Source organism: Panthera onca, chromosome B2 (assembly GCF_046562875.1).
Source record: "Panthera onca isolate mPanOnc1 chromosome B2, mPanOnc1 haplotype 2, whole genome shotgun sequence".
In the NCBI taxonomy this organism is placed as follows: domain Eukaryota; kingdom Metazoa; phylum Chordata; class Mammalia; order Carnivora; family Felidae; genus Panthera; species Panthera onca.
The window spans coordinates 146015262-146036242 of NC_138343.1; the positions used below are offsets into that span (position 1 = coordinate 146015262).

The 20981-nt window shown below is 37.6% G+C and overlaps 1 protein-coding gene across 6 annotated transcripts in view; it reads left to right on the plus strand.

Moving 5' to 3' along the window:
* The window catches only part of QKI (QKI, KH domain containing RNA binding), a 154108-nt gene that overhangs the window by 94354 nt on the left and 38773 nt on the right, over positions 1–20981 (plus strand). For all 6 annotated transcript variants that reach the window (XR_013555851.2, XR_013555852.2, XR_013555850.2 and 3 more), the window contains exon 4: positions 17504–17647. Coding sequence is in view for 3 of the 6 variants with exons in the window: in XM_078447550.2 (XP_078303676.1) it covers positions 17504–17647 (144 nt within the window). In the remaining 3 variants the exon portion in view is untranslated. The remainder of the gene's footprint in view (positions 1–17503; positions 17648–20981) is intronic.

Here is a 20981-nt window from a genome sequence, read left to right on the forward strand (position 1 = left end):
CCTTTATGTTCTAGGTCTTTTACTTACTGGTTAAAGGACTTGGGCAACTTACTTTCTCTGTCTAGATCTCATCTGTAAAATAAAGTTAATGGTATCTACTATTCAGGATTACTAAACGATTAGCAGTTAGTAAGGATTAGTGTTCATTATATTTTCACATATATATAAATATATACACACATACACACATTAGTATTATAGTTATTGTTTTATAATATAGGCAGTTGAAAGATCTTTTTAGTATCTATGGTCATTTGCAAAAACAATCAGTTTTTTCAGTTATAATGATTACTATTAACATTGTTGAAATTCAACCTCATTCTCAAAATTAACCACAGTAATTATTGATGGTAGCTTAATTCGTGAGCATTTCAGTGATTTCATATGGTTGTTATAAAGTTTGTTTTATACCTCAGAAAATGTTTCCATTGCATCCATATTTCAGTTAGATGGAGAATAGCATCTGTTACATCCATTCCTTAATTAACTGAGAAGAAATGGAACACAGTTACTCTGTAAGAGTGGACTTGGTTGTCCTGTCTAAGCAAATCTTCTTGTCTTAGGGGTAAGTCTTTAATCACTAGTGGATGTGTGGCGAACCATTCTTTGGTCACTGATGGAACATATTTTAAATCAGTTACCAAGGCTTTGAAGCAAATGATAACTTTCTGCTTATACAGCCCAAGTGATGTCAGTGGATAACGGGAAGAGGATTTGAAGAATTGTACTTATTAGTTCCGTATCTCTGAAACTTGAATATGCTTGAAATGATATTTTTTAGTGTTTATTTACTTATTATTTTGAGAGAGAGAGTATGTGCTAGCAGGGGAGGGGCAGAGAGAGAGAATCCCAAGCAGGCTCCACGCCGTCAGCCCAGAGCCTGACATGGGGCTCGATCTCACAAACTGTGAGATCATGACCTGAACCAAAATCAAGAGCCAGACGCTTAACCAACTGAGCCACCCAGGAGTCCCTAAAATGATTTCTAATAAACAACAACAACAACAACAACAAGCATGGATTCTCTGAACTTTTGTTTTTTATTCTGATGGGAGATCATGTCTTTCTTTGGTGATATAATTGAATTCTCAGGGAATTACAGTAGAATGTAAAAATCCCAATAAAATGTTTAAAATTTAACTTGAACATTAATTATTATAACATTGGATAATGTACAAAATATATAAAAAGTCACACTTTGTAACAGTAAAAATCATGAATGTGATAGGCCATTTTAGTTAGCAAATAATTTAGGAAGTTTTTAAAACTGGTTTTAGGGAAGTGAGATATATTGGCTGCATAATTGTAATTCACGAAAGGAGGCATTTATATAGCTGTTTTTACCTATTGAAATGCCTGCAGAGTGTGCTAAAAAAGGTAACAGACTGTTCCAAAAATTACCCTGTTTTTGCTTGACCACCGCGTATTACATGGAAGTGTTTGAAGGTGCTGTTTCCTGTTGTGCTCACATTCACGTTGTGGATTCAGATGTCGAATGGATTCAGACTGTCGAAATCCATTCATTCATTCATTCATTCACTCATTTGTGTTTTATTAATGTTTTCATTGACGTTTTTAATTTATTCACATCTTTTAATGTACATGTCAGTCTTACTCTGGGTGGGCCGTTTTTCACAGGTACCCACGGGAAGTGAAAATAATTCAGTATTTTTAAGAGAAAAGGAAGAGTGCCTTACATAATAGACTGTGCTGAGTTAACTGAATCACTTTTATGGTTATGTTTTGCTGATCAAACTATTGTGAAGGGTTATTAGAAAGATCTCACTTTTTATAACTCTGTTTTGTTAGCCACGCTTTAATAAAAGCTTAGAGGAAGAGTCTTGGATTTTATAAGCTTTGGATGATGGAGGCAGTATAATAGGAGACATGTAGACCCTGACTTCCCCGAGTTCTTCCAGTGAAGTCAAATTATCTTTGCTTTTCATCCTCCGAGAAGTATGGATATGCGAAATACACTAGCACTTGGGAATTACTAGGACAAGAAGGAACTCTGCTCGTAATACATTAACCGTTTGTTCAGCTCTGTAACGTGCTTTGATCGCCGTCAGACGGAGTGTCATCCATTAACCAAGAAATAAGAGGAATGCTGTTGGGAGTGTTGAACAATGCAGATGCTGCTGACCCGTTCATTCCTATGATGATCTCCAGGGTGTGTTTTGGATACCTATCTATTTTTTCAGTTGAAATCAGAAGAAGAATCTTAAGATACTTAAATATACCAAATGATCCTAAAAGTTACAAATATTTTACATAGAAACACAGAAAGACTATTAACATTAGATTGGTTTGATTGACCATTCTGTTCTTAATTCTAAAATTTTCCAAGGCTGAAAGCCACTACAATGAAAAGAATTCAAATATCCCAGGTAATTGGGGATTGGGCACCTGTGTTTTTTAGTCTAGAGGAATCATTAATTGTTATTTCATTCACTTTAGTTAATTAATTAATTTTCTTTTGATTTGGGGGCTTCCTTATTGAGGATTTAGGACACCCTTGATGGTTGGTTATGTTAATATAATGACGGGAAGTGGAACTAAGGGGGATCCCTGTTACCTGGAAAGCCGTCTTTTCAGGAAAGCATAGGAAGGGGTCAGGGATACCATGAGTTACATAGTAAAAGTATTAGGTACTATGAGGTTAGTCACTGTCATGAACATATTTTCTTTTATTTAATCCTTACAACCCTGTAACCTTTACAAGTGAGGACATAAACTTTAAGGAGGAAATTATTATATTGTGTAACCTAGATCAGTCAATTTTAGTATGTACTTTATTTATGTTTAATTTATGTTTATATATATGCGTATATATAAAAAACAAAAGGCTTTAAAAAACTTTTTTTAATGTTTATTATTTTTGAGAGACCAGAGAGACAGAGCATGAGCAAGGGAGGGGCACAAAGAGAGAGAGAGACACAGAATCCGAAACAGACTCCAGGCTCTGAGCTGTCAGCACGGAGCCCAATGTGAGGCTTGAACTCACGAACGGGGAGATCATGACCTGAGCCGAAGTTGGACGCTTAACTGACTAAGCTGCCCAGGCGCCCCTAGAAGGAAAGGCTTTTTAAAAATACGTTAGAGTGTACTGTGTGATCAGGAGAGAGTGGCAGAGGGGGAAAAAGAGAGAATCTTAATCAGGCTCCAAGCTCCACATGGAGCCTGACCTGGGGCTCGAACCCATGACCTGAGCCACAGTCGAGTTGGATGCTCTATTGACTGAGCCACCCGGGCACCCCTAATGTGCACCTTTTTTTTTTTTTTTTTTTTAAATGTTTAATGTTCATTCTTTTTTGAGAGAGTAGGGGAGGGGCAGAGGGGGGTTGACAGAGGATCCAGTGGAGGCTCTGTGCTGACAGCAGACAGCCCGATGCAGGGCTCGAACCCATGAACCATGAGATCATGACCTAGGTCAGGTGCCCAGCCAACAGAGCCACCCAGGCACCCCCTAACATGCACTTTTAATAGCACAGTGAATTTTGGTGTCTGTCACTCATCTCAATTGCAAGTGAGTAGTTACTCTGTTAGTCCTTGTCTTGTCTCTCTCCCTTGCTAGCCTGTGAGCTCCTTTAGGGCTTGTATGTCCAGTTAGGCACCATAAACCGTCTGTAGTAGGAAAGTGCCTTCCGTTTAGTAGAGAAACTCAAATATTAAGTAAATAAATGAATACATAAATGAGTTGCTCAGGGTTACTGAGATATCTGAAATAAGGGACTGAAGTACCAAAAGGCTGGCATTTGAGTCTGTGTTCTTTCCTTGCTCTATTATGTACCCTTTTGCTGTTTTGAAGTAGGTAGCGGGGAGAGACCTTCTTGTTTGGCCTTTCTGTAATCCGTTCTTTGCATTTGTTCTCTATTGTGCAGTGACCAAAAGATGATTTAGGGTTTGAAGCAAACTTAACACTCCAGTTATCTGCTGGTAAATATGAGTACGTGGCAGGTGCTCAGGACCATGGAATGTAAAACAATTATGAATTGTATTCCTTTTTCCTTACCGAGGATCTTGAAGTTCAGTTATGATAGTATAGCTTCGCAGATATGTATTTCTAAATTAGCAGACAATTGTGTGTGTGTGTGTGTGTGTGTGTTTGTAATGTTTATGTATTTTTGAGAGACAGAGTGAGAGAGCGAGTGTGAGTGAGCAAGCAGGGGAGGGGCAGGGAGAGGGAGACACAGAATCCGACGCAGGCTCTAGACTCCGAGCTGTCAGCTCAGCATAGAGCCTGACACGGGGCTCGAACTCACGAACTGTGGAATCATGACCTGAGCCGAAGTTGGACACTCAACTGACTGAGCCACCCAGGCACCACAGCCAGTTGTGTTTTTGATGCCGTTTATCACTGATGGGTTCACGATTACCCGAAGGAGCCTGTGAATTAATATTGGGGCGGTGTGAATGCTGTAAATATCCACAGTGGCATTAAGCTGGACAGGACATTGCACAGTAACAACTACGCATAGAGGTGCTATTCGTCTTCACCCTATGGTCCTCAGGGACTGTAACCTAACAAACCACGTGCTGTTGCTCTTTTACGTTTTGGAAACCCTAATTCTAGGACATTAGGCTGTGATCTTTGGCTTCAAGAAATGAGGCAGGCCGTAGCTGTTTGTGGGTCCTTCAGGATAGTCCTTACTTTCCTGTGATTGTATGTTATTCATCCAATCCATCTTTTTATTTTGTATATGTGTTTTCATTTAAATTACATTTTTTTTTCAACGTTTTATTTTTGAGAGAGAGACAGAGCATGAGCGGGAAGGGGCAGAGAGAGAGGGAGACAGAATCCGAAGCAGGCTCCGGGCTCCGAGCTGTCGGCACAGAGCCCGACACGGAGCTGGAACCCACGAACGTTGAGCTCATGACCTGAGTCAGAGTCAGACGGTAAACCGACTGAGCCACCCAGGCGCCCCTCAATTACATGTTCAGTGGTCTAATTTTTAACCACAGAAGTCAGGTAGAATATTGTTTTGATATTGCCTGGCTGATATTTTTCTTGATGGATTTTAAATTGAATTTTTTGGATCTTATTTTCCCTAACCCACATAGAAAAGTACACATGTAGAATGCACAAGAAAACACCATATGGCTTAAGAGCTTAGTAATCATTTAACCAGTGTAGTTTATTTACTTGCTACTTTAAGTTTAAATATAGAAATTTAATTCCAGATGTTTTTTAAATACTATTCAAAATATTTTGCCAGATGTGTTAGGGAAATGATTTCTCATATACAAGGACAGTAGTGAGTAAAGTGAACGAATCATGGTTTTTAAAAAAATCCGAATTTGAGTTCAGTGATGCTTTTAAAGTAAATTTACATTGTGTTCATTATGCCGCGATGTATTATCTGTGGAGAAACCAGTAGCACGTCTATATGTGACACATTGTTTCGTTGATGAAATATGCATATGTGTAAACTATGTCAAATTCACAAATATTCAACAAAAACTGATGAAGACGTTATAAAAGAAGTCCAAGTTCTTTTACTTGATCTGTTCTTTTACAAGATCTGTGCAGAGTAGGACAGAGAAATGTGCAGCTACTGATCATATACCGAACTCCTACTTGGGCATTTCTGAATGTATCTGAGTAACGCAGAGCATGAGAAAGAACCAAGGCTTCACACTCTGTATGCCGATGCAGAAGGCTGTATATAGTTCAGTATTAAGTAGTTTTATAGAGCCATGAAATTCTTTGGAAGCAAAGTGGGGGAAGTGAATTCTGTTAGAGGGGTTGATGGGAAAATAGTATGGAATTAGTATTTGAACTCATTTCTTCAATTTCATTAATTTTTTATCAATTCCTTTTAGGCTTTTTTGGGTTGTATTTTGTGTAGAGCTCGTGGAATCATCATGGTTTATTCCTCTGTCCGGAAAACTGTAGTTGTTGTTCTTTATGTGCTGTTTCAAATTCAAACCCTGTATGGAAGATAATTCAGTGCTTTGATCAGCTGAGTTCTCCTCCAGTCTGCGACCCCAAAAGATTACAGTTGGATCTTTTTTGAGCTTCTTTCTCATAAAAATTCAATTTAAAATAATTCCATGTTTTTCCTTCGTGTTTAGTATATTTTTATTGACTAAATTAATTAAAATTTAGTTTATGTTAAGCTGGTACTCTTTTCCCCAAAGTGCTTTCTGATTTTATTTTTCTAAATTATAACCTATAATCCTGTCCGTTTATTTGCTGTTGTTCAGTCAGGTGTTCTCTTATGTTCCTGCTTGTACCATTTCCTATAGTCCCCTGTTTGATTTTAGATAGCAGCCTGTTCGAGCTATGGCAACACCAGTTACATAGGTCTTATGAGATGCTAGGTACTCATCTGTGTGCTCTGCAAACACCACACATTTAGAGCTCAGTCCTGCGATGGAAACTCTATACTTAACCTCTGTTATACAGATGAGGAAGCCATGGTTCAGAATTTTGCCTGAATACAGCTAGTAAGTTCACTATCATAAATGAATATTCAAAAATCAGACTTAACAATCAGTCATATTCTAAAAAAAAAAATCATTGTTTTAGATGTCTGTGGAATTTACTGCCTAAATTAATTCCTTCAGGAAAAAGTAGCTTCGTTAACAGTGAACCATATGCTGTCGCTCTTACTCTTTTCTTAAAACTATCATACTTGGACCTGGTAATGATCTCTGCTTGAGGCCGCAAGTTATCCTGTGGATGGATTTGTCAGAGTGATCATCTTGTTTCTTGTTATTGTTTTCAGTGAAACAATTGTAGTCTTTTTTATTTCACTTTTTAAATATTTAACCTTGCTTACTTAGTATACTGTCAGTTGTAAAGTCTTTAAGGCAGAGTGTATAATATGAAATCACTTTAGCTGAGTGACACTAAGTTAGGGTTCTCTGTCCATTAGTTTATCTCATTTTTAAGTGACTAACAAGTGATCATAGTAATACCTACCTCTAAGGTTTAAAAGGATTGGTTAACTTTATGAGAAATAAAATGCTTAGTACAAGGCCATAGATGTCTTAATGTTTTAACAGTATTAGCTTTGACTTCATTTTTGTATCTTATGCTGTGCTCTAGTAAAAATTGAACAGCTATGTGGCATTTACTATGATTGCTAGGGAGTATGAAGGTGAGTTTGATTCTAAACTTCTTGAAGTTTTTTAGCTAGTAATACATATCAGACTTAGTATGACAGAAGACAAAATGATAGGATGGGCACACAGGAAACATCCTGAGAGGACCTGGGGAAAATTTCATTAAAAGATGAATTTTGAAATTAGGATTTGGATGATTTGGAAAAGAAAATGAGTAGAAATGTGAAGTCTTTTTTTTTTTTTTCTTCCTTTGTGCTATGAGCAAGTAAATATTCCAATTTAAATTTGTTTTTAATCTGTATTGATGTTTGAAAGAGAGCGAGCATGAGTGGGGCAGGGACACAGACACAGACAGGAGACACAGAATCCAAAGCAGGCTCCAGGCTCTGAGCTGTCAGTACAGAGCCCAGCGTGGGGCTCGAACCCACAAACTGTGAGATCATGGCCTGAGCTGAAGTCAGATGTTTGACTGAGCCACCTAGGCGCCCTATAAATATTCCAATTTAATATTTTAAAACCAACACACTGAAGTTTTTTTGTTTTTTGGGTTTTTTTTTTTTTTTTTTTTTTAATGTTTGTTTGTTTTTTAGAGACAGAGTGGAAGCAGGGGAGGGGCAGGGAGAGAAGGAGACACAGAATCCCAAGCAAGCTCCAGGCTCTGAGCTGCCAGGACAAAAGCCTGATGCTGGGCTCGATCTCACAAACCCGTGAGATCGTGACCTGAGCTGAAGTCAGATGCCTAACCAACTGAGTCACCCAGGTGCCCCTTAAAACATCACATTTTAAAACAAATGACTGTTTTTCTATACCTTTCATAATTTCATGTGTGCTAGATGGTGAAGAGACTAGGACACAGTATACAAAATTTCACATTGGAATAGCAGAAGAATTCTAATAATGCTATGGGGAAGTGTTTCGTGGTTCCATGGGCAATAAATAACTGCTTTTATGTGAGTGATCATGAGCAGCAGAAACTTAGCCACAAGTTTCCAAAAGGATTCCCTAACAGTTCTTTATTTCTATTCTCACTTTCTGTTTTTGTTTACAATTAGCTGGCCACTTATCTTCAAATTTGCTGGGAAATGAAATTAAAATCACCTGATCATTTTTGATTGTTATGGGAAAGTCTTTACGCAGATTTTGCTCAGTCTCTTCAGCCTTACCTATGGCATCATTAAGATCATATTCCGCTTCCCAAACGGTCACGTCCGAAATGATTTCCACAAAGTAAAGCAGCTGTAGATCTAGAGAAGTTGTACGGATTGTGGTCATCATTAGAAGAAACCAATATTATTTGGACGTAGTTTGGCCCTGACTGGTGATACTTTAGTTTGGAAATGCAGTCATTACACTTAAATTAGTGGAATTACTATATAAAAATTAGAAGGAGGGGTCCCCTGGGTGGCTCAGTCGGTTGAGCGTCCGACTTTGGCCCAGGTCATGATCTCGCGGTCCGTGAGTTCGAGGCCCGCGTCGGGCTCTGTGCTGACAGCTCAGAGCCTGGAGCCTGTTTCAGATTCTGTGTCTCCCTCTCTCTCTGACCCTCCCCCGTTCATGCTCTGTCTCAAAGATAAATAAACGTTAATTTTTTTTTTTAAGTAAAAAAAAAAAATTAGAAGGAGGACATACCTGACAGGCATTTAGTATTGTTTGTAGGCAGTTGATGTTTCTTGTGAAAGAAAAGTATTGAGGATAGTCCTTTTGTTCTTAAGTTGGGAAATACTCGACATAAGACAAAAGTTCTTCAAATTTAATAAATTGCTTCATTGTGCTTAATTTAATAAGCATCTGTTGAATGCCTGCTTCCTTGAGAACTTACTGGGAGTCTGCAACAGACTGAATATATGCATATTCTGATCTTCATATATTAGAAAATAATTGGCTTTGAAAATATGATTGTTGCAGGGCTCAAGTTCAAGTTAAAAGTTAGAGTCAGTGAGCAGTTAAATTATATGAAATCTGCTTTATGTCCAGTCTCTCAATGAACTTTTCTTAAGCTAATTTTAGATTGTGTATACAGCTGGAGATGGTTATATGTCTAAGCTTTATTACTTGGCTAAAAATACATATATTCATAAGTGTGTTATTGAAACCTTGGTTTGCTTAAATATGTAACACTTTTGAATTCCTTTCTTGGAAGTTTTGGCATGTGAACTTTCACATTAAGAGCACAGTAGGGGGAGAAGTCTTGTGCTCATTTGCCTGACTACAGAGGTGTAATTAAAAGAGTTTATCAGCAGGGGTTGAGACAATCAGTGTGGTCTGATGTTTCATGTTATAGAGTTACTTTGTTGTGCAGATAGATAACTGCAATTAGAACATAATTTTAAACTTCCCAGGGCACTGACTCATCAGGGTTTTGGTTTTAACCTCAAACCAGTCAAAAGCAAATTAGTTCTTAAATTTTGAGGATTTTAAAAATATTTTTATGTCACTGAATATAGTAGCTACAAAAATGAAGTAGATGATTATAATTGAAGAGTAATGGTTAGAACTTCAGGACGATGATTTGATTAGCCCTAACTTAGTAATAATGTTGGATGTATTTATTATGCATTAAGACCAAATTTTAGTTTTGATTCTCACCTATGGAAAACTTTAGTAACTGAAGGAATTCTGTGTGTTAAGTGGCCACAGGCTTAGCATTTTTGTTTATATTTGTGTCCTTGAAATTTGATAGGCACTTCTCTGATCTAGAAAAAAGTCATCTTGTAGATGTAAGAGATCTGTTTCACTGTGCTTCTCTGCCAGTTGTTGGTACGGTTCTTGATGTAACTGATTCGGGAATTCATTTATGGAGAAAGAGCCCTGGACTTGGAATTCAGACATAGGACCAACACCAAAGAAGCAAAAGCCACATTTACCAGATAATTTTGCTGTGTTTCCTTATCTGCATCCAGAGCCCCTCCTAGTTCTGAATGCTATGCAAACAAGATGGGCTTAAAATATCATACGAGAATTTTGAAAGGTAAAATGGTAAAATAGAAAAAGTTATCAAGATTCAAGTTCTCAGTGTTCTGTTTCTGGCTTTTTCACTGATTTATGCTATTTTGGGGCAATTTGCTTAAGGCTCTCGTGCAGGTGATATCGTATGCTAGGAATTAGTGTTGCCAGTGCAGTCTCTGAAAGTCATTCTGCCTGGTAGAACACTTACTGTCTAAGTGACTCGGGCCAGCCTCACGTGTCTCAGCCTGTAGGGACATGCTAGTACCACGATAGAAACAATAATAGTGCTGCACTCACAGGGCTGTTAGGATCGAGCGAGGTGGTGTTTCTGTATTGCTGAGCACAGTACTTGGCAAGCAGTAAGTGTTTGATACAAGTTTAGTTACTGTCATATCATCACCCCCATCATTAGTTTCATTTCTGAATTTCTTCTTCATCACCTGAGGCTGAAAGTTATTTTGAAATTGGTTATTTCTTTAGAGTATACCTGTCAAGAATGGAGACCATAGTGAAGTACTGTTCGTAGTTATACCTACCTACTCTATAGTCAGATACGAATGACATTATAAACTTGCTTTATATGCTACTCAATTTTAATTTACTGTGTAAATAAAGCTGTTCCACTTATTTGAATGCTGTCTTGTCATTTCCATCTCTTAAAAGAGTCAAGGTCCATGGTTTTGAACTTTGAACATATGTATACACATGGTAATTATTTATATGTAATTTATCTTTGCTCTTACTTTGTTATGTTAAGATATAACTTTAGTCCTGCAGTTTGAAAAAAAAAAAAATTTGACCCGTCTATTACTGCATTCTTCTGATACAATGAAATAAGGTAGTACGGAGGTGATAAAGGAAAAACACCGTCTTTGGATATGAACAGCAGACCTCATGAGCGTTATTGTAAAAAATCTGGGAAAGTTGACTAGAGAGGAGAACAAGAATAAAAGGTTAAAGATGATCAAATACAACTGGGAGCTTATATATGAGGTCAAAAAGAAGCAGACCCAGAAACCAAGATATATGGAGACTTATTTAGACAGAAACAAAAATAATGAAACCAGCAAGGCAATGTGGGGAAAGTTTCAGTATACTAATGTACTTATTATTTATTTTTTAAAACTTACATCCAAATTAGCATATAATGCAACAATGGTTTCAGGAGTAGATTCCTTGATGCCCCTTACCCATTGAGCCCACCCCCCATCCCACAGCCCCTCCAGCAACCCTCAGTTTGTTTTCCAGATTTAAGAGTCTCTTATGTTTTGTCCCCCTCCCTGTTTTTATATTATTTTTGCTTCCCTCTCCTTATGTTCATCTGTTTTGTCTCTTAAAGTCCTCATATGAGTGAAGTCATATGTTATTTGTCTTTCTCTGACTGACTAATTTCACTTAGCATAATACCTTCCAGTTCCATCCACGTAGTTGCAGATGGCAAGATTTCATTCTTTTTGATATACTCCATTGTATAGATACACCACACCTTCTTTATCCATTCATCCATCGATGGACATTTGGGCTCTTTCCATACTTTGGCTGTTGTTGATAGTGCTGCTATAAACATGGGGCTGCATGTGTCCCTTTGAAACAGCCCACCCGTATCCCGTGGATAAATGCCCAGTAGTGCCATTGCTGGGTCGTAGGGTAGTTCTATTTTTAGTTTTTTGAGGAACCTCCATCCTGTTTTCCAGAGTGGCTGCACCAGCTTGCGTTCCCATATTAATGTATTTCAATGACGCTCCTCAGTAATAAGAGCTCAGTTGTTCACTGGAGTAAATATTTGTTAAAGGCCAGATAGATATGGCTAAAGTCAGTTATGTACATATTGTCAAGAATATAAAAAACAATGAGCGATGGTTCTGGTAATCAATTAGGGTTGAACTTTCTAAAAGCTAGAATAAGACAATACACAGGTTAACTATAAGTTGCAGTAAAGTTCCAGGTATTAGAGTCCATGTTTGTGGATAGGCCAATTTATTTACCACATGGAATGACTATAAGCAAGAAATGGCGCCTGAAATTAGTGTGGATTGAATGGGTGTATGTATAGATGGTCCTTGTCCTCAAGTTGTAAAAATCCACACATCTTGAGAAAACTCATTAAGGAACAATAACAGCTGCGACATAATTGTAGACCAGTTTAGAGAAGGGAGATAATGAGCTCCAGTTCAGACACGTTGAGTTGAAACTTGAGAGTGCATGGACTTCCACGTGTCGAGATGGCAGTTAAATTTGAAGGCCTAGGAATCGGCAGGGATCATTGTGCTGGAATGTAAATTTGGGACTATGTCAGTGGAAAAGAAAAACCGTGTTCCTCTGTGTTGCTGAACATTTGGTTGCACATAATATGAAATGACATTGCCTTGGGTGATTATAAAGCAGGCATTATAATAATTAGTAATAATGAGCTAATTTTTCCACATCTTATCTCTGCTGTTTACTCTTGAAATACTGTCTGAAACGTAACTGTAGAAAGACTTAATGTCTTGACCATAGTTTCTAAGAGATACACCATTTTGGATGTACATCCATTTTGCCATCCCTCCTCTGTGCTCCATTTCAGCCTTTTATTTGTCCTAAATTATTTATTGAAGTGAGAAATTTAGGGAGTAGTTTGTTTTTTAAGTTTATTTATATTGGGAGAGACAGAGGGAGATGGGTGGATTCCTGAGCAAGCTCCGTGCTGTCCGTGTGCAGCCTGATGCAGGGCCTGATCTCACCAACCATGAGGTTGTGACCTGAGCCAAGATCAAGAGTCCGATGCTTAACTGACTGAGCTACCCAGGTGCCCCAGGAGTAGATTCTTAGGTATTGGGTACAGAGTATGTACCCTAATTCTACTGTAATTTCTTACTTGTTTTTTTATGACTGAAAGAGAACCTTTATGAATAGGCTTTATTGACTTCTATAGTATTTGCCAATTCCAGATTGCCTTTATTATCCATTTCAAAAACAGAAAAAGGACACAGGGAGAAATTATATTTGTGTTAAATAATTACTAGGCGTAAATAATCACTCTTGAAGGAATTTGCTTAACTCTGCCTGAGTTTACAATGTATTGTGATTGGATAAATGTGGCCTCTGGGTAGAGTGATCTTAAAACCTTTTTTTTTTTTTTTTTTTTTTTTTTTTTAAATTTTTTTTTTTCAACGTTTTTAATTTATTTTTGGGACAGAGAGAGACAGAGCATGAACGGGGGAGGGGCAGAGAGAGAGGGAGACACAGAATCGGAAACAGGCTCCAGGCTCCGAGCCATCAGCCCAGAGCCTGACGCGGGGCTCGAACTCACGGACCGCGAGATCGTGACCTGGCTGAAGTCGGACGCTTAACCGACTGCGCCACCCAGGCGCCCCTTAAAACCTTTTTTTAAGAATCAAGTTTGGTAACGTTCATGGATTAAAAGTATGTAATTCTGTGAAGTGTGAAGTTGAAAGCTGCCCCCCTCCTTCCCACCGAGATTCTTTGATATTTATTCCTTATTCTACCTTGTGGCTTACCTTGCCAACAGTGGATTTTTTTTTACTTTTCATCTCTTTACATTGTAAGAACTCAGTGGGCCCCTTTCATTCGGAAGCTCTTACCCTTCAGTTTTATTTTGAAAGTATGTATTATGTTGGTGATTTTTCTCCCTTCTTCCCTTTTCTTTTTTTCTTGGTGAGATGTCTGTCATTTAGTTTCTAGACCTCTTGGACTAGTCTTCTAATTTTTATAGTGTTCTTTACCATTTTCCATCTTTGTCTTTACTGCTCCCTGGGGGGAGAGTTTTTCAATTTTTATCTTCCAATCTCTTGATCAGGTTTTTCATTTTTACTATTATATTTTTAGTTTTTCAAGTTCTGCTCTATCTTTGGAATTATTTCAACAGTATCCTTGACCTGTTTCAGGGACACAGTGTGTTTTCTTAACTCTCTGCAGAAGTTAGCTTCTTTCCTAACTTTTTGGCCAGTGGCTGCTCTTCGGTTGTTTTCTAGTTGTTTGTTGGGCCGGTCAGACTCGCCGAGACGGGCCTTCCATCCCCTCCCCTGGCGCGGGCGGCACAGCTCAGCCTTCAGTGCGGAAGCGTCCCGCTAACTGCCCCTCAAAACTCAGTTCTGTAACGAGGAACATTTCGAGGTTTTTGCGGGGAATTGAGGAGTGCCGGCTCTTTGGGGAGAGGGGATGTGCAGGATCGGCTGCTCCTTCGCGAGAATTCCCTTGTCTTCCGGTTCTTAGCTCCACCTTCAGCCCTCCTACTATTGCTGCCATTTCCTCAGCTTTTTGTGGGGGAGAAGGAGGGTGGGTGGAAGGATCTAGGATTTGCTAAATCCCTGACTGCTTATCCATATGCTTTGTGGTTTCTAAATTGTTTCCTTTCCCATTTTCTTTTTCCTTACGACTTTTGTACATTTTAAACTCTACGGTATTCTAGAATTTTAGGAGGGAGTGAAAGTATATGCTTATAATAATTCCACCACCTTTATCTTTGTCTATAAATTTTTGTTCTTTCGGGTGTTTATTTATTTTTTCGAGTGTTTTTAAAACTGTAAGTAAAACTTTATTTTGAAGCCTAGGTTAGGGTAGATGTAACTTTCTTTTGTTTTTCAGTTTTTAACTGGCACTTAAGTTGTTGAATTAATTACGTATACATTTACCATGGTGTTTTTACACTTTAAAATTTTATTCCTTTGGTAAAGCACAATGCCACATTATACTTCAACTTTATTCTCTCTTCCTATCGTGCAAATGCTATCTCTTCCTTTTCAAATCCTTCGGCTTTTTGTCTTTTCGTGTAGAAAAGTTTCTGTGCTAAGTCACGATTTTAGTTTCTGTACTTAGGCCTTTCTAAATATTTTGGATTATATATATATGTTCCTCAGTTATGCTTGTATTAATATCTGTGTGCATTAGTGTCTTACATACGTGAGCGCACACGCATGTACACTCACATTAGCTTTTAGTGTCTGTGTCTACTAATTACAACAGCTCTAGGTTGGTTTTGATTGTTGTTGTTGTTGTTTTTGTCATGGATGTTGTATTTTCCTGCTTCTTTCCATGTCTTTTAATTTGTGATTAGATGCTAGATGTAGTATGACTTTTACCTTTTTGGGTGGATATTTCCTATTCCTGTCAGTATTCTTGGGCTTTGCTCTGGGACACAGTTGAGTTAGTTGGAAACACTTTTCATCCTTTTAGGTCTTGCTTTTAAGATTTATTTGGACAGTCCTGGGACAGTGCTCAGACCAGCTTTAGTTACTTCCCACTACTGAGGCAAGCCCTTCTGTATACTTCACCCGGTGTCTGTGACTCGTGAAGTCTCTCAGTCTGGCTCATTGAGAACCCACCACTTTTACCTTGAACCCTACCCTTTGGCAGGTTCTTTCTCCAGCCGCCAGTATTTCCTCTCCCACACGTGCACCGATCAGTGTTCAGCCGAGCATTTGAGCAGACCTTATACACACCTCCAGGATTCTTTCAGTGCAGCCCTTCCTAGGACTCTTCTCTGTGACCTCTGGCTGTGTTGGCCTCCCTGGAATCTTCACGTAGTCTCCTCAACCCAGAGAGGCAGCCTGGCACCCTTCCCGGGGCTGTAGCCTGGAAACTCCCAAGCCAGAGAGCTGGGGTAATCCTGGGGTTTACTTAATTGATTTGCCATTTCTCAGCCCCACTGGCTTTACTGCCTGTGACCTTCGGAGGCTTGAGAACTGTCATTTTTTGGGTTTTACCTGTTGTATTGGCTGTTTCAGCCAGGAGAGTGAATCTTGTCTGTGTTATTTTTATCTTGGTAGAAGTACTGTTTTATCTTGGAAACAGAGGTCCCTTGTTCGTGTGACTATTGACACACTTTTTTAGGTTCATCAGAAAATACAAGTAACTATCAAAAAATTAATAAACATAAAAAATTATAAATTTTGTTGAAAAAGTATTGTCAACATTTTTCAACATAAAAGTTAAGTCTTTTTCTTGCTACAGTAGAGTTACGTGTATGCGCATTTTATGTTCTTTGGCATGCAGAGAGCCCTGAGGTTCTCAATTTTTTCTCGTCGTTTCATGGTGTCTGTCCCCTAGGCAAAAAGAAATGCTTAATAGGTTATTTTTATTAAATAATTACTTCCAAACGATTAGTATTTATACCAGTACACACTGAAAAAAACTAAATTTTATTCATAAATTTAAATTTTAATTCACATCATTTATTAATGGGATCCCTAATTTTCTTGGGCACCAATCAGATTTGGCAAACATTAGGATGCATTTTCATACTAATGATATTAATAGAAAGTACAGGCAGAAACGTATACTTGACTGTTAGAATTTATTTCTGTCCTTACTGGTTAAGGTCCATATTTTTTCCCTAGCATGACCTTTGCAAACATGTAAGTAGAGAGCTTTTTTATGTTAGTTTTATTAATTTTTGCCAGCTTTTTTTCCCTTTGGTTGAAATCTCACAATTTAGTAAATAGAGACCTTTAAGAGGAAAGTACAACAGCGATATGTATTATCTGTTGTTCATGTAGGGTGCCTTGCACTGAGCCAGGTACATTTATATATACCATTTTTATATTTATTTTTAATTGGATACTGTTTTTGATGCTTTTACAAATTTTGAATTAAAATTTTGAAAAGTATTATCCCTGAAACTTAAAACAAGAAGGAATTCTGAAATTATTAGATCTTTGGTGAAAGGGAAACGTGGCCAACCCTACTTCTAAACCTCCCTGTAGCTCCACTATGTTTCCAACCTGGGTATCCCTCACTAAGTGATTTAAAGGCAGTCAGGGAAATAAAACATTGATGTTTTCTATGAAACTAGCAGTTGTGAGTTGATACAGATAGTGCCCTTATGGTTGACTTGTTAAAGCAAGGCTGATGGAACTATAGTTACATGTATTCCTTATGATGATTATAAGTGAAAATGTTTCCATTTGTCTTACACAGTAATGTTTCTTTGCAAAATGCTGTCCTAATCTTGAAGTCAGCCAATGTTACTAACAGTAGTTGTAAAGAAATGGAAAGATCACTGAACTTGAGAATGAAAATGTTGATTCAGTTCCTAAATTGGCATGTTATTAGCTATGGGACCTTGATAACTGACTTGCTTAAGCTAACCTTGATGACTTATTTACCCATAAGTAAAAAACAGAAGAAATAATATGCTTTCCATGGTTACCTAAGGATGACTCCATAATCGGTTCTTAGTACGTAAGAGCCCTTGCAGGGGTTGTGACTCTGCCTTGCTTACTTTGTAGCCTCAGTTTGGCATCTGGTTCCATGCTTGGTACGTGTAGATGCTCCACAAATACTTGTTGAACTAACTGTCATTTGACCCAGTAGTTTCACGAAAACCCAGTCTTTTTGCAAGGAGAATAATTCAGAAGGTTTATAATGGCATCATAGCAAAATGATGCAAACATAGCTTAAATAATTGGCACCAGGTTAGTATTATGAAAGATACACTCTCTCTGAAAAGAAAAATTTGTAACCGTGTGCTTTGTAAATTTTTCAGGAGGAGCAGAATAGAGGCAAGCCTAATTGGGAGCATCTCAATGAAGACTTACATGTCTTGATCACTGTGGAAGATGCTCAGAACAGAGCAGAGATCAAACTGAAGAGAGCCGTTGAAGAAGTGAAGAAATTACTGGTACCTGCAGTAAGTAATAATTTTCAAATCTTAGATTTGGGCCCCAACCCCTTCTTCTGTTTAATTGCTTTCATTACTGTAGTGATGGTGTTAATAAAGAATAGGTTATTCATTTTTTAGAAGTCTCATGTAACCTCGAAATATAAAAAATAATTTATAATTCACTCTAGTATAGTAAGCAAGCATAGACGTTGCTCAAATCCTTAAATGGGAAAGCCTGTTTATCTGGGGGGAAGGATTTGTTGTGAGGGGAGCAAACTCCATTAGTTGTGTACTTTTCAAAGGTATTATTACCTTTGCATCACTCTATTATCAGGTAAGAAAGTAGGTACATTATCAGTAGGGTGATGAATGATGAAAGGTTTTTGTTGTTTTTTTGTTTGGTTGGTTGCTTTTTTTTGAAGGGAGGAGCAGTTTCTCCTTGTAAACAAGTAATGAGTGCACAGAAAAGTCTGTACAACTAATACTTATGTGGGAAGACCTATGATAGCCTGTGGGTTCCAGGTACCCTCCTGCCATGTCATTGTCTCAAATGTTCCATAGTGAACATAATACGGTAACATTTTCTTTTAGGAAAAAAAAAAAAAAAAAAGAGCTAACTTTTGCTGATAGACCAGGCACCATTCTGAACACTTTTCACACTTCAGCTCATTTCATGTTTTTTTCTAAGTTACTAAAAACTGTTAAAGTTCATATTTAGATAAGACACTGAAATTGATAACACACTGAAAGTAATTTTGGAGGGTGGCGTCTCTTAAAGAAAAGACCCCACCCATCTCTCCCTGCACAGTCCCCCTCCCTTTTCTCTTTTCCTCATTATTACACAACCCTTTTAGGAACTTCTCATTTAGAAATGATGATTGCACTCACTCCCGGGGTATTATCTTTTTCAGTGGAAAATGAAAAATAGATTGTTGGACTGCAGAGTCATTTTAAAAAATATTTTTTACATTGGTAAAAATGATAGAAATGTGAACCCTAGCTTGTTGTTGAAAAAACTAGGAGTACTGTTAGTATTCTGCCAAACAAAAGTTTATTGACATTTACATAAGTGAGTATGGCGTCTGTTGTTCTTCATTCCCCAGATAATTTGTTCTGTAAACAAACTTACAAGCCATGAACAATTTTCCATTTACTTGACAAAGTTAACCACTTGGAAGACAAGAATTTCAAGTAAATTTTATTCAGTAGGTCTTATAAGGGATATAAACAAACAGGTTAAATATAGACTAAAACCTGTAGTTACATACTATTAAACCATATAACCTTCCTCCTTTTCCTTAATAATTGTGCAGTTTTGAAAAGCTACATAGAACAGTGCTTTTTTTCTAAGTATACTGAACTGTTAGTCCCATGATCAGAAAAAGTTCACATTTTTATTGCTACATATAACTGAAAATATTCAGCTCACAAAACACACACAAATAAGTTCACCTAATACTGTGAATAGACCAGTTGTCAGATAATTTAAACTCTTACCTGTAATCATTCTGCAAGCTACTGTAGTTCTCAAAAGTTAATTAACCTAGTGGGGGCCTGGGGAGCTGAGTTGGTTAAGCATCTGACTCTTGATTTTGGCCCAGGTCATAATCTCAAGGTTCATGAGATCAAGCCCTGCCTTAGGCTCTGCACTGACAGCTTGGAGCCTGCTTGTGATTCTCTCTCTCCCTCTCTCTCTCAAAATAAATAAATAAAACTTGGAAAAAAACCAAAACAGTTATTAACCTGGGAAAAAGCATCATGTTAGAACTGTGTTAGTAACCAGCATGTGTCTTTCAGAAAGTTAATAAATTTCTGTGTTTGTTTCCTCATTTACAAAATGAGAATTGGAATAAGTGACTTCTAAGACCATTTTGATTTTAAAATTGTCTCTGAATATAGAAAGGTGGTAGTAGATAAAAAAAAATGATAGAAACTTTTTAAAAATTCAATTTATATTAAAGACATTTTTTTTTAATGTTTATTTTTGAGAGAGAGACAGACGTGAGCAGGGGAGGGACAGAGAAAGAGGGAGACACAGAGTCCAAAGCAGGCTCCAGGCTCTGAGCTGTCAGCACAGAGACTGACGCCGGCTCGAACTCACGAACTGTGAGATCATGACCTGAACTGAAGTTGGACACTTAACCCCCTGAGCCACCTAGGCACCCCTATACAATTTATATTTTAAAAGAAAAGAGTACTTTTGATGATCAGTCTATCTCCTGTGGAAGTACTTTTTAGGGTTGTTATTAATCACTACCTCTGAAATAATAAAACTTTCTTAGAATTACAAATGTTAGAATAAAAATACTTGAAGCTACAGGTTCTATGAAGTGATTTATTCTTGTAGTACGTTCCCATCCTATCCATTTCGTCAGATAATGCTTATTGTAACAAGGATGCTATGTCACGGAGTTTATTTTCAGTGAAAACGGAATAACGTTCATATTACACATTTCTGGTGATGGTGCTGTGATAAGCAAAGGCTTAAACAAAACAAGCTTTCCAGTCCTGAAGTGTCCAGTGATTTGGGTTTTTACTTATATAGGTTATTGGAGGCAGGATATATAGTATTTGAGAGCTGACTTCTGGATTTGAACCCCATCTTTGTGGCTTTTTACTGTCTCCTTTTCCTCTCATGTAGTTACTGTGCAATTAGAGAGAATACATGGAGAATGCTTCACGTAGTGCCTACCGCATAATGGTTGCTTACAAGTTTGCTGCAGCTTTTTAACACTGTCTAAATAATATTGTTTTGTAATTGTATAGGTTTATATACTATTTCTTCCAAGTGCTGAGTATAAAAGGAATGCATTATTTCAGGATTGAAAAATAAAAGTTCTTCTCAATTCATTATTGTTTTTAAGTAAACTGGTTTGACCCTTACTAAAAAAAAAAAAAAAAAAATTCACTGTAAGGCTCCATACAGAACCCTTTAGTTTATCATTGCTTAACTATTTTGAAAACAATATTTTCGGATTGAAAGTGGAGACCATTTTGATTTTTTTTTCCTATTTGCATAAAAGTTATAAAGGGAATAATACGGAGACTAGTAATTATTTTGAAATGCATTTTTACAGAAGAGAGTTATTGCCCTAACTCCATGGGATTTGACTAAGGGTTGTCAGAAACACTGCGTGAACGAGAACATGTTTCTTACAGCATTTACATTTTGCGGAACCTCAGATCGCCCCTCCGGTGAGCTGCCAGGGGATCTTTACAATTTATTCTTGTATTATGTGACAACTTTTTGAAACGTTTCTGTGGTTTTCATGTGTCAAAATTTATACTGAGAGTAGTGATCCTCAAAATTTGGTTCTGGTGACCATTTCAATCTCACATGCTTGCTTGTCCATTAAGACTA